This window comes from Neoarius graeffei, chromosome 5 (genome assembly GCF_027579695.1).
Source record: "Neoarius graeffei isolate fNeoGra1 chromosome 5, fNeoGra1.pri, whole genome shotgun sequence".
Taxonomy (NCBI): Eukaryota; Metazoa; Chordata; class Actinopteri; order Siluriformes; family Ariidae; genus Neoarius; species Neoarius graeffei.
The window spans coordinates 17,039,041-17,053,244 of NC_083573.1; the positions used below are offsets into that span (position 1 = coordinate 17,039,041).

The 14,204-nt window shown below is 42.2% G+C and overlaps 1 protein-coding gene across 4 annotated transcripts in view; it reads left to right on the forward strand.

Moving 5' to 3' along the window:
• tbc1d31 (TBC1 domain family, member 31) overlaps positions 1-14,204 on the forward strand; it is a 78,116-nt gene that overhangs the window by 17,045 nt on the left and 46,867 nt on the right. For all 4 annotated transcript variants that reach the window (XM_060921323.1, XM_060921325.1, XM_060921324.1 and 1 more), the window contains 4 exons: positions 2,965-3,111; positions 3,201-3,316; positions 6,435-6,613; positions 13,956-14,107. In XM_060921323.1, the coding sequence (XP_060777306.1) occupies positions 2,965-3,111; positions 3,201-3,316; positions 6,435-6,613; positions 13,956-14,107 (594 nt within the window). The remainder of the gene's footprint in view (positions 1-2,964; positions 3,112-3,200; positions 3,317-6,434; positions 6,614-13,955; positions 14,108-14,204) is intronic.

A 14,204-nucleotide genomic window follows, 5' to 3' on the forward strand; every position in this document is an offset into this window, starting at 1 on the left:
TCCTCACTCTCCCTCTCCTCTTTATATGGCACGGTCACTGGGGAAGACACACAAACACAGGTTAATTCCCATCAGGTGTAGTGATTCTCCTACTTACCTTCCCTAACTCCGCCCTACATTCACAGACTGCTGCTTGACCACGCCCCCACTGCCACAGCCTCATTTGCTGTATCAGTCATGCAGTCAAGTTGTGTGTAAATATTTTCGTAAGCCAGGTTGAACTAGAAAAACTCCGAATGCATTTACAAAAGTTTTGATGATTGTCGTCTTATTCACAGCAGAAGCTCTAGATATAATTTGTCCATGAATTGCCGAGCATGTTCATGGCACTTCATATAAAAGGCAGAGCTCATAAAGAGCTGAAAAACAACTCACCAAAATCACATCATGTAAAAAGTGTGTAAAATAAACAATGTACGCTAAACCTTCCAGCAATGCTGATCAACAAGTACAGGCAGTTGGCTGTCAGACACACACTACCTCCTGTTATAGAGCGACATTTCTTCTCTCCTGACTGAATGGCTGTTCTTATTTGTCTTACCAGTGCAGTTGGTACTGTAAGATTAGTCCATTTTTAAAAGCTTTGGTCTCTAATGGTTAAGTAGCTTAAGGAGGTGACGTTGAAATTTGAGGGGGTTTTTGTTTGTTTTTTCTGGGTTTTTTTAAATGCCTTGAGCCAAATAATGTTCATGAAGCTCCTATCCCAAGATCTACAGTGGCCTGTAGAGTGTCAATAAAATGACTGACAGGAGGCTCATCCTAACACAAACAAGAATTTCAGACCCAATGTCAGTTTAACAGGTTTTCTCAGCCACCGAATACACTTCTGGCTTAAAGGAACAGTCCACCGTATTTCCATAATGAAATATGCTCTTACCTGAATTGAGACGAGCTGCTCCGTACCTATCTGAGCTTTGCGCGACCTCCCAGTTAGTCAGACGCGCTGTCACTCCTGTTAGCAATGTAGCTAGGCTCAGTATGGCCAACGGTATTTTTTGGGGCTGTAGTTAGATGCGACCAAACTCTTCCGCGTTTTTCCTGTTTACATAGGTTTATATGACCAGTGATATGAAACAAGTTCAGTTACACAAATTGAAACGTAGCGATTTTCTATGCTATGGAAAGTCCGCACTATAATGACAGGCGTACTAACACCTTCTGTGCGCTTCGGCAGCGCATTGATATCTGAGCTCCGTATCAATGCGCTGCCGAAGCGCGCAGAAGGTGTTAGTACGCCTGTCATTATAGTGCGGACTTTCCATAGCATAGAAAATCGCTACGTTTCAATTTGTGTAACTGAACTTGTTTCATGTCACTGGTCATATAAACCTATGTAAACAGGAAAAACGCGGAAGAGTTTGGTTGCATCTAACTACAGCCCCCAAAAATACCGTTGGCCATACTGAGCCTAGCTACATTGCTAACAGGAGTGACAGCGCGTCTGACTGCGTCTGACTAACTGGGAGGTCGCGCAAAGCTCGGATAGGTACGGAGCAGCTCGTCTCAATTCAGGTAAGAGCATATTTCATTATGGAAATACGGTGGACTGTTCCTTTAATCTTTTCTTTTTCCCTTCCTTCCTTCCTTCCTTCCTTCCTTTCCCCCTTCCTTCCTTTCTTCCTTCTGCCCACCCTTCCTTCCTTCCTTCCTTCCTTCCTTCCTTCCTTCCTTCCTTCCTTCCACCCACCCTTCCATCTGCCCACCCTTTCTTCCATCCTTCCTTCCACCCATCCTTCCTTCCGCTTGCCCTTCCTTCTGCTCTCCTGCCTGCCCTTCCTCCTGCCTGCCCGACCGCCCTTCCGCTCTCCTGCCCGCCCTTCCGCTCTCCTGCCCGCCATTCCTTCGGCTCGCCTGCCCACCTGCTTGCCCTTCCTTCCTTCCACCCACCCTTCCATCTGGTTGCCCTTCCTTCTGCTCGCCTGCCCGCCCGCCCGCCCTTTCTTCCACTCACCCTCCCTTCCTTCCGCCCGCTTGCCTTTCCATCCTTCTGCCCGCCTTCCTTCCTTCCTTCCTTCCTTCCTTCCTTCCTTCCTTCCTTCCTTCCTTCCTTCCTTCCTTCCTTTCACCCACCCTTCCTTCCACTTGCCCTTCCTTTCACCCGCCCTTCCTTCCACTTGCCCTTCCTTTCACCCGCCCTTCCTTCCACTTGCCCTTCCTTTCACCCGCCCTTCCTTCCACTTGCCCTTCCTTTCACCCACCCTTCCTTCCACTTGCCCTTCCTTCTGCCTGCCTGTCCTTCCTTCCACCTGCCCGTCCTTCCTTCCACCTGCCCGCCCACCTGCCCTTCCTTCCTTCCGCTTGCCTGTCCTTCCTTCCTTCCTTCCGCCCGCCCTTCCTTTCTTCCTTCCTTCTGCCTGCCCTTCCTTCCTCCCTCCCTCCCTCCCTTTATTTCTTTTGCCCTCCCTTCCTTCTTTCCTCCTGCCTGCCCTCCCTTCCTTCCTCCCTTCCATCCTTTCCTTCTGCAAGTAAGAAATAAAAAGTATTTTTGCACTAACTATTGCAACTTTAGGTTATGGGTTTCTTTTGGGTTGTTTTCTTTGAATTTGTGTGTGCAATTGAAATAAAAAGCTGTGTAAACTTGACCATGTAATCTCTATAAATTTGCAGTAAGTCATGGCAATTAATGGGCTATCAAGGTTAATATTCAAGTCAAGTTTATTTTTATAACGCTTTTAACAATAGACATTGTTGCAAAGCAGCTTTACAGAAATTTAAAGACTTTAAACATGAGCTAATTTTATCTCTAATCTGTTAGTTGACTTCATTGCAATCCATTACCTTTATTCCAAATCTTAATCATTTAATATCTAACATCTTAGTTTAACTATACGACTGGCAAAATGGGACAGTCAGGATACTCTACTGCTGCAGTGTTGGAAGAACTGGTTAATGTAAAACCTCTGAAAAACCACACCAATTTATAAACCAGCTAAAACTGTTTTTCACTGTTGTTCCCACCATCAGGGTCCTGCTGACGATAATTCGCAGTGTAGCTGGCTACCAAAGCAAGACAGTTCGTTTCCTCCAGGTGGCATTTGACACTACTGGAGAGGCATTTCTTGCCGGTGATCATCATGGGAATATCTACATGTTTGATATTAGCAGAAACAGGTATGTAAAAGTGGGGGAAAAAAATCAAAACAGGAAATGTCACTTTGGTGGCACTCGTATCATATCTTATACTGACTGACACTGAACAGATTTAAGCTGGTGCAGAAAACGGGACAAGCATGCACAGCCCTGTCTTTCAACCTGCGCAGAACGACAGAGTATCTAGTTGCCCTTTCTGATTATTCCATCAAGTGCTACGACAAAGGTATGTTCTCACAGCTTTCAAACCACAGGTTAAAACATGACTTAATGCATGAACACTCTCCATGCCCTCTTCACCTCTTCAGGGTGTTATTTTTACCACCCTGAAGGGTTTTACTCCGTACAGTACCAATCAAAAGTTTAGACATACCTTCAAATTCAATGGTTTTTCTTTATTTTTATTAATTAAGACACTTCATGTCTTAAAGTAGTGATGGATGTCGTTTCTCTTTACTTAGTTGAGTGGTTCTTGACATAATATGAATTACTACAGTTGTGGAATAGGGATATTTACTGTGTATTATTTACTGTTTGATCTCAAACACTTTAAGAAGGCAAGAAATTGCACTAATTAACTTTTGATGAGGCACAGCTGTTAATTGAAAAGCATTCCAGGTGACGACCTCATGAAGCTGGTTAAGAGAATGCCAATCGTGTGCAAAGTGTCATCAAGGTAAACGATGGCTACTTTGAAGAAACTAAAATCTCTCATCTCATCTCATCTCATCTCATTATCTCTAGCCACTTTATCCTGTTCCACAGGGTCGCAGGCAAGCTGCAGCCTATCCCAGCTGACTATGGGCGAAAGGCGGGGTACACCCTGGACAAGTCGCCAGGTCATCACAGGGCAGAAACTAAAATATGGAACATATTTTGTTTTTTATAGCACTTCTTTTTGTTTCTTTACCACATAGTATATCCATATATGTTCCATATGTTGTTTCATAGTTTTGATGTCTTCAGTATTGTTCTACAATGCAGAAAATAGTCAAAATACAAAAACCTATGAATGAGTAGAGTAGGGGTGTACAAACTTTTTACTGGTACTGTATGTTATAGCAGCTATATACACTCACTGGCCACCCATTATTAGGAACATCCCTACATCCACCTGCTGTTTTATGCAGTTATCTACCGGTAGTCAGCCAATCCTTTGACAACAGCACAACGCATCAAATCTTCAGTTAATGTTCACATCAAACATCAGAACGGGAAAAACTGTGATCTCACAGTGTGACTTTCACTGTGGCATGGGTGTTGGTTTGAGCCAGACGGACTGGTTTGAGTATTTCAGAAACTGCTGATCTCCTGGGGTTTTCACACACAACAGTCTCATAACAGAATGGTGCGAAAAACAAAAAACATTGAGTGAGCGACAGTTCTGTGGGTGGAAACAAACACCTTGTTGATAAGAGAGGTCAGAGGAAAATAGCCAGATTGGTTTGAGCTGCCAGGAAGGATATAGCAACTCATATAATCACTCTTTACAATCGTGGTGAGCAGAAAAGCATCTCAACATCCAACAGCAGAAGACCACATTGGGTTCCAGTCCTGCAGCCAAGAACAGGAATCTTAGACTCAAGAACAAGTTCCTATTAAAGTGGCCGGTGAGTGTATATATTAAACATATTAGAATGAATATGTTAATATAAACCCATGGTTTGAATTTTAGCCAGCACTACTGTCATAACCATAGAAAACTTCTCAACATCATCTGACCAATCAGTTTGAGAATTCAACAGCCCATGTGGTATAGAGGATGTGCAGTCACGTGACCCGTCCGTGTGTACTCCGTCATATTGGATGGCTTCAGGATTGTTTACCTTGCGCGAGCATAATGGATCCAGGGAGTAATCTCCAAGAAAATTCGGAAAATACCCCATCTACATCGCGCGATAACTTGTCTAAATTTGTTCAGCATCTTGAAGGTGATGTGAGGCAGCGTTACGTGGAAAAGTGTTCCAGGTTGGGGATTGCAGATCCGTACAACTTGCCGCAATCCTTGTTCAGGGAAATTCGGAGCTGCAGTGCCGGCGATTTGCCCGATCTGGCCTACCACGACATTTACAATTTTCTTGTTAATCGTGAATCTTGTTACACTGGCAAAGCCCTCAAAGCTTACAAGAGCCTGGAAGCTTATAAATATTTTGTTGCGGGATGGGTATCCCAACTATACCTCTGGAAGGTTCCGAAGAAGACTGTCTACTTGATAACCTCATGGGTAAGTGGCATTAAGACGTTTATCATAAAGAGACTATGCAGGATGTTTTATCGTAAGAATGTTCAAAATCTAAACTCCGTTCCAGATATGAGAAGAAAACAGTAAATCAGAAAGCTGCGCACATTTGCGCAGCTTCCGCGAAAACGTGCACAGCTTTCTGATTTACTGTTTTCTTCTCATACTTCCTATGTTTCATGGACTGTAACGGCATTTGCTTATTTAGTAATTTTAATACAGAATTTACTCTGATTAAATTATTCAGACACTCCAACGCCCCCCCTAAAAAAAATCGGATCTGCACGATTCAGCCCTGAAAAAGGCGGCATCCGCCAAAAGGCGTGCCGTTTGCATCCCTGTTTAAACTCGTAGGTTAACCGACTTTAACCGGCTAATGAGGCTCTGTGGTCGGTCAAGATTTTTTTTTAGTTTTCGCCATCCCTACTATGGATTGGCCTTTCAAAGGCATATATGAGCCAAAAAGATAAAACATTGTCATACACTAGGCCAGGGTAATAGGGCTAGGCATAGCCATTTTAAACGTTAGAGATCAAGCAGACTGACAGCCACAAACACTGTTCTGTCTAGTTTCTAAGTATGCAGTTATCATTCAATCCGAAAATCAACTTAACAGATGTACTAGGAGTATTGAATTAGAAGATTACACCTACCTGATATGAAGTGTTCACTACAAATTCGGCTGGTAGAACTGGGGTACCAGTTTTCTCTTCGCACAGCAGACACCAGCAGTCTCTCCTCGTCTGCGGGGAATCTATAAAATGACAGGCCCTCCTTTTGGCCCTGTCTATTGGTACAACCAAATGCTGAACAAGATATAACCGTTCTCGAAAGATCTACTCCCACACACTTGATAATTAGAACGGGTTCGTCTAAGTTCTATGCGCGGCCATGCCGTCCAAGATGGCAGATAAACAAATATCACGTGACCTCGTGACGTCACGTGCACGCTCTCTATATAAAGAAATGTCCGTAGCTACTGTGTACCGTTTGTATTCTTGTCTGAGAAAAGTGCTGTACTTAACTATTATTGTTGTTCTGGTTGCTGTTGTAATGACTTTTTGTCCAAGTGTATCATAGATGTAGTGCTTTCTCTGCATTTCAGAGACTAAACAGTTGGTGAGCTGGATGAGGGGTCATGAGGGTGCCGTGTCTTCTCTGTCAGTCCATGGTTCAGGGCGCTATGCCATCAGCACCTCCTCAGACACGGCTCAGCTCTGGGACTTGGACACGTTTCAGAGGAAGAGGAAACTCAACGTGCGCCACTCTGTGGGAATACAAAAGGTCTGAGAACAGCTTTTTAACCCTTTGGTTCTGGTCGGGTCCAGAAATTTAATGAAAGTGGAACAAAATGCTCAATGTGATTTTTTTTTTCCCAACATGCAGCATTACTTGACTCTAATATAAGCTTTTTATTTTTTGCTTCCTCCAAGACACTTGAAACTGCTAACGGCATCTTTTTTTTTTAGAACTGCTCCTCGTGCTGTGTCAGAGGGCTGTGTAACACACACACACACGCACACACACACACTGAGGAAAGCGTAACCTTCCCCTTCCACATACCCACGATCTGCTAGTGTCACTGTGGTTCATAGGCGAGACAGTGTACTGTGTGCCATCCTTCCAAGCTTGAGAACATGGCCAATTTTGCTGTCTTAGACTCCCGGGCTGTAACGTTGTCAGGATTTTTGGATTTTTTTTCACCCTGATAATAGGCTGAACATTTTTCTGTTGTACCACTTGGTAGCCCTGAATGTAAACATTTTAAATAATTTTTATAAGAATTGTTGAGTTTATAGGACAGACATTTTTAAAGCATGTAACAAGGGGAAATAAGCGGCAAACAGATGTACTGTACAGTAGGCTTGATCCATCAGCTTAGGGCCCGTTTCAGGGTTTTAAATGCTCAGCATGAAAATAACCTACTACATCTACTATATAAGCAAATCATATTTTTGCTTATACTAATTTCCCACTACCACTGTCAGAAAATGTGGACCTGGAGAAGGCATACGATAGAGTGTCGAGAGATGAATTATGGTATTGTATGAGAAAGTGTGGAGTGAATAAGTATATTAGAGTGGTGCAAGACATGTATGAGAACAGTGAAACAGCAGTGAGGTGTGCAGTTGGAACAACTGAATGGTTCAAGGTGAAGGTGGGACTCCATCAAGGATCTGCTTTGAGTCCTTTTTTGTTTGCCATAGTGATGGATAGCTTGACGGACGAAGTGAGGCAAGAGTCACCATAGAACATGATGTTTGCAGATGATATTGTGATATGGTGAAAGTACAGTAGAAAGGAGGTTGAGTTGGGTTTGGAGAGATGGAGGTATGCATTGGAACGAAGAAGAATGAAGATGAGCAGTAGCAAAACAGAATACATGTGCATCAATGAGAGTGTAGTGAAGATGCAAGGAGTAGATGCAAAGAAAGTTGGTGAATTCAAGTACCTGGGGTCAACTGTGCCAGCGCTCGAAACTAACGGTGTCCCGATGTCCCGGGGACCATAAAAAATGTCATCGGGACACAAAATTATCATATCTGGGACAATCCCGGGACAATGGAAAAAAATAGATCTAGAAAAAAAGTTCTACATTAATATTATTTACAAAGCCGTAACACATACATAGACATTCACCTAATTTGTCAATTTAAATTTTAAAACGTTAACAGCGAAAAATACATAGTAGCTTCACTTTCGATGCACCTGCATCCGTAGGCTACAGAGCAGCGCATTCTGTTCTAGAATCTTTGGCCGGAGTCCGCATTATATGGACTTGGAATGGAATTGCTACTGCACACGCTGCGCCGACTCTTGCCAGAACAAAAATGCTTAAGTGGTTGAAGCGGACCGACCGCGGGGAAGAAACTGAAAGCCCAGACATAACGTCTCCAGGACCTTCAGGATCCAAAGTGTCATCGCCTGGTCTGCAGGCAACGCTAGCAACTGAATGAACTTAATGAACACTGTTAGACACGTTATAAAATACAACAGGAATGATGTGGATGATATTGACGGAAGACACCGTTCAACAGAATAAGTGAGTTTTCTTGGTGTCTTTCTAGTTCAGAAAGTTTAGTCAGTCAGCAGCACAACTAGGCTAGGACCTGGCACTATGTTGATGTTGCTAACATTTGCACCCACGTTTCGGCAGCGAAAGTTCATAAAATGGATAACGGAAAGTTCATAAAAATGGATAACGGTAATGGTGAAAATTATAAGTTGGCCTTATAAGTGCCAACAGATATTCAAGGTATAAGTAGATGAAATGAACATAAAAGGGGTCTTATTTTCAACTAAAGTGTACTGCAGATGTAGGGAGTTGAAACATTTTCTGAATGAGCTAGTTGGCCCCTTTAAATAAACGGGTATCTATTCATACAGTGAGATCGCCAAAGTTTAATAAACTGAAAATGCAGTAACTGTAATTTTGAAGTAGATGATGTATAGGACGTGTCGCTTGTGTCTTGTGACTTATTGTAAAAATGATATAAAGGGTTCAAAATCGCATAGTTACAAATATAATAGTAACTTCATATGATAATATTAACCACTGGTTATTTCAGAGAGGAAAAAAATGGGGACACTGTTGCTTCCATTCGGGACAATACAACACAGAATTCGGGACCACTGGGGGACACAAAGAAAAAAAGTTAATTTCGAGCCCTGAACTGTGCAGGAAAATGGGGGCTGCGATGGTGAGGTGAGAAAGAGAGTGCAGGCAGGGTGGAGCAGTTGGAGAAGGATTTCGGGAGTCATTTGTGATAGGAAAGTCCCAGCAAAAGTGAAAGGTAAGATGTATAAGACAGTAGTGAGACCAGCTGTGATGTATGGATTGGAGACCGTACCCTTAACGAAGAGACAGGAGGCAAAGTTGGAGGTGGCGGAATTGAGAGTGTTAAGGTTTGCGATGGGAGTGACAAAGTTGGACAGGATAAGGAACGAGCACATCAGAGGGACAGCACATGTGGAGAGCTTGGGAATCAAGCTAAGAGAGATGAGACTGAGATGGTATGGGCACATCCTGAGAAGAGATGCAGAGCATGTTGGAAGGAAAATGTTGAGGATGGAGCTGCCAGGCAAACGAAAACAAGGAAGGCCAAAGAGGAGATACATGGATGTGGTGAGAGAGGACATGAAAGTGGCAGGTGTGGTAGAGAAGGATGCGGAAGACAGGGAGCAATGGAGACGAAAGATCCGCTGTGGCGACCCTTAATCGGGAGCAACCAAAAGAAGACGACGACGATGACTGTCAGAAAATGTGGATGTTGGTTTTCAATTTTTTTATTCTAACGTACTATGAGTGTTACCTGATCGTGGATTCAGCTAATAGCATACTTATGAAAGCTGATGAGGGATAGTAAAAGCCAGCAGTTTCACACAGACTGGATGAAGACACACGTTTGCTACAGTGAGAATTAAGCCGGCGTGTTTACTAGGCAGCAAAATCTGGCTATTAATCCTGCTATTTTATTTCTGTAAGGGAGTATTATTATTTTTAGTATAAATACAGAGGTGATTTATAGAAAATCGTGTGCACTGATTGGTCGAGAAATTCGGACTATTTCTCAATAATCACCTTGAGTGACTCTGTCAAATAGCGGCCAAACACTTTGTCACTGTAAGTGAAGAATTATTACAAATTATGAAAGAAAATGTTGTTCCTAAAAGCACTAAAGATGCGACGAAGTTTGTTCTAAAACTATTCAAAGGTAAGGTGGAATTGTGATTTTTTTTTTTTCAATCTATTTCAAAATAAAGTATTTGATGTGAGTCGGCATAGATAAGTGGCAAGTCTGTGCCGTGCCGTTATTACGTTTGCATGCCGTTTTTGAAGTTTGAAATAAAATTATTTATTTTGAATATGATTTTTTTTTTTTTAATCCCGTGTATTTATACTAAAACAATTATCTGTCTCCGGCTCAGTGAACATCGGTGATTTATTATACATGCGAACCACTTTTTCCATGGAATAAAAACATGTATTCTGTTCCCTTTTAGTGGGTTTACTGATAGCTTGCAATATTATCATATCGCTTATCCTCCATGTATTATGCCACTCTCCCCAATGGAGAATAAGCGTGCAATATGATAATATTGCACGTTGTTGACACAACACGACATCACACATCGGAGCTCATGCGAATATCCAATGACACAATTTTTCTGCTGCGCATGCGCACAATCATTTCTTTGTCGGCCGGGAAAGAGAGAAGACCAGTGCTAGGTTTATGCACTAAATAAATAAACTGAAACTAAAGACGTGCTGAACACCTGAAAGGCTACGAAAACGTCATTAGATATTCTTCACGCATGTTTACAAGAGAAAAACATGCCAACAGACATTGAAAAACTGGAAAAGAGACACGCCGGAGATGTAAAACTTGCGTACTAGCGAGTGACTGTGACAGTTTGTAAACAAACATGGCCACCAGGTTTGCTTCATTAAAAGCAGAAGATTTTGAGAGAATTTTGGCTGCCAGGTCGCACCGTTGTGTGTAGTTGTCAATGTTGATTTTAAAAGTAACTAAGTAAATTGCACAGAGAAAATAATAATATTCGGCTTGTCTGTGCTAGCATTGGCCTTTGCTAACAATACACCGGCTAGAAGTGCCAGCTAACAGCACCGAGTCGCGGGTAAGCTAGCGTCAGCCTTCGCTAATGCTACTGCTACACCGGCTGGAAGCTAACTGGAGTGCTGCGCTAACAGCACCGTGTCGTGGGTAAGCTAGCGTCGGCCTTTGAGAATGCTGATATGAAGTGTGCATGTCTAATAATAATATTAGTTGTTTTTTTTGTGGTCTCTCAGATATATTCCATTCAGCTACTCGTCTTTGACTCGTTCAATATCATGCTAACTGAATGGAATATATCTGATATACCACTCAAAGCCAGCCAATATTATTTAAATAGTTGTTAAATATGAAGGAATAAACTTATAAGAAATATAGTCTTCAACAGGATGATCTGATGCAACTCAACACAAAGTGTCACGAAGTTGATTATTTTGAAATATCCTTGTTTGACTCAAACTAGTACTAATAATTAATTTATTAAAGATTGAGAAGTTGTATGATTTATTCCTTTAAAGTTACATTCAGTGTTGTGGAATGCCAACATGTTAGTTCCTGTTATTGCTTACGTTGTAATGGCTGTAAACAGCTCTGTGCAGGCATTCCTTCACCGTCATCTTTCCCTCTTGAAGTTAATAAGACAATTAATTTTAAAATCACCACCTTTAAAGTCATGCACCTTTAAAGTCGTAGGCATGTTGTGTGATTCAAATGGTGCTAACCCTCCAAAAATCCATTTTAATTCCAGCTTGTGGCGGCACGGTGGTGTAGTGGTTAGCGCTGTCGCCTCACAGCAAGAAGGTCTGGGTTCGAGCCCCGTGGCCGGCGAGGGCCTTTCTGTGTAGAGTTTGCATGTTCTCCCCGTGTCCGTGTGGGTTTCCTCCGGGTGCTCCGGTTTCCCCCACAGTCCAAAGACATGCAGGTTAGGTTAACTGGTGACTCTAAATTAACCGTAGGTGTGAATGTGAGTGTGAGGGATAGGCTCCAGCTTGCCTGCGACCCTGTAGAACAGGATAAAGCGGCTACAGATAATGAGATGAGATGAATTTTAAAAATGCAGCTTTTATGTCATCAGTCCGCAAAGCACATTGTCCTCAATACTTTCCTGATGACAACTTGGTTACGGCTTTACTGCTGGCTTTACTTACAGGGCACTGATACTGGAGACTCCTTACAAAAATGCTGCATATCAGTGACTAGATGCGTTTTTAATCCGTTTAGCTCTTGACCATGCAAGTTGTTACTATAAAAAACAATAACGGATTGGAACAAGTGCATTCATGTAAACCTTGTAGCTGCTGTTGGAGACCGCACTGTGAGATAAAGTACTGTCAAATACAGTGCTTTGCAAAAGTATTCATCCCCCTTGGTGTTTATCCTGTTTTGTTGTATTACAAGCTGGAATTAAAATGGATTTTTGGAGGGTTAGCACCATTTGATTCACACAACATGCCTACGACTTTAAAGGTGCATTTATTTTTTTTTTTATTGTGACACAAACAATAATGAAGATGAAAAAACAAATCTGGAGTGTGCATAAGTATTCACCCCCTTTCGTATGAAACCCCTAAATAAGAGCTGGTCCAACCAATTCACTTCATAAGTCACATAATTAGTTGATTAAGATCCACCTGTGTGCAATCAGTCTCACATGATCTGTCGCATGATAAATCAACCTGTTCTGGAAGGACCCTGATCTATTGCAAGCAAGCAACATGCAAGGAGCCTCCAAACAGGTCAGAGACAAAGTTGTGGAGAAGTATAGATCAGGGTTGGGTCATAAAAAATATCCCAAACTTTGAATATCCCACAGAGCACCATTAAATCCATTATAGCAAAATGGAAAGAATATGGCACCACTACAAACCTGACAAGAGAAGGCCGCCCACCAAACCTCTCAGACCGGGCAAGGAGGGCATTAATCAGGGATGCAACAAAGACACCAATGATAATGCTGAGGGAGCTGCAGAGATCCACAGTGGAGATGGGAGTATCTGTCCATAGGACCACTTTAAGCCATACACTCCACAGAGTGGGGCTTTATGGAAGAGTGGCCAGAAAAAAAGTAATTGCTTAAAAAAAAAAAATCATGTTTGGAGTTTGCCCAACAGTATGTGGCAGACTCCCCAAAAACATGGAAGAAGATTCTCTGGTCAAATGAGACAAAAATGTAACTTTTTGGCCATCATGGGAAATGCCATGTGTGGTGCAAACCCAACACCCTGAGAACACCATCCCTACAATGAAGCATAGTGGTGGCAGCATCATGCTGTGGGGATGTTTTTCATTTGCAGGGACAGGAAAGCTGGTCAGGACTGAAGGAAACATGGATGGCACTAAATACAGGGCAATTCTGGAGGAAAACCTGTTTGAGTCAGCCAGAGGTTTGAGACTGGGACAAATGTTCATGCTCCAGCAGGGCAATGACCCTAAACGTACTGCTAAAGCTACACTGGAGTGATTTAAAGGGAAACATTTAAATGTCTTGGAATGGCATGGTCAAATCCCAGACCTCAATCCAATTGAAAATCTGTGGCATAACTTGAAGATTGCTGTACACCAACGCAACCCATCTAACTTGAAGGAGTTGGAGCAGTTTTGCCTTGAGGAATGGGCAAAAATCCCAGTGGCTAGATATGCTAAGCTAATAGAGACGTACTTATGCACACTCCAGATTTCTGTTTTTTTCATCTTACTTATTGTTTGTGTCACAATAAAAAAAAAAATGTGCACCTTTAAAGTGGTAGGCATGTTGTGTAAATCAAATAGTGTTAACCCCCCCAAAATCCATTTTAATTCCAGTTTGCAATGCGACAAAACAGGATAAACACCAAGGGGGATGAATACTTTTGCAAGACACTGTATAGCCTACCTATTGCCAGTATACAGTATTATGACCTTAGCTCATAATTTTCCCACATAATAGTAAGTCAGTAAGTCTTTCTGGAGAGTTTCATATCCTATAGCATACCTTTCACACATTCTCATATGTATAGTGTTTTTTTTTTCTTATTTGTTTGTGCCTTGTTGTTGTGTTGTTAATTGTTTAGGTGTTTTTTCTCCCACTGGGTAACACCATTCTGAGCTGTTTTACTGACGACTCCATCTTCGCTTGGGAAAGCGACACGCTGTTTTGCAAATATCAGCTACCAGTTCCACAGGATGGACCCCGGATACACTACAAGGCATTTGCTGTCACACAGTAGGAGAATTAATATAGTCGAAAATACCTTTATTGGCTGATTTGGCAGATTGTTATGAATGTCATGGGTGAACAGTTTGAATAGTAATCTCTAATC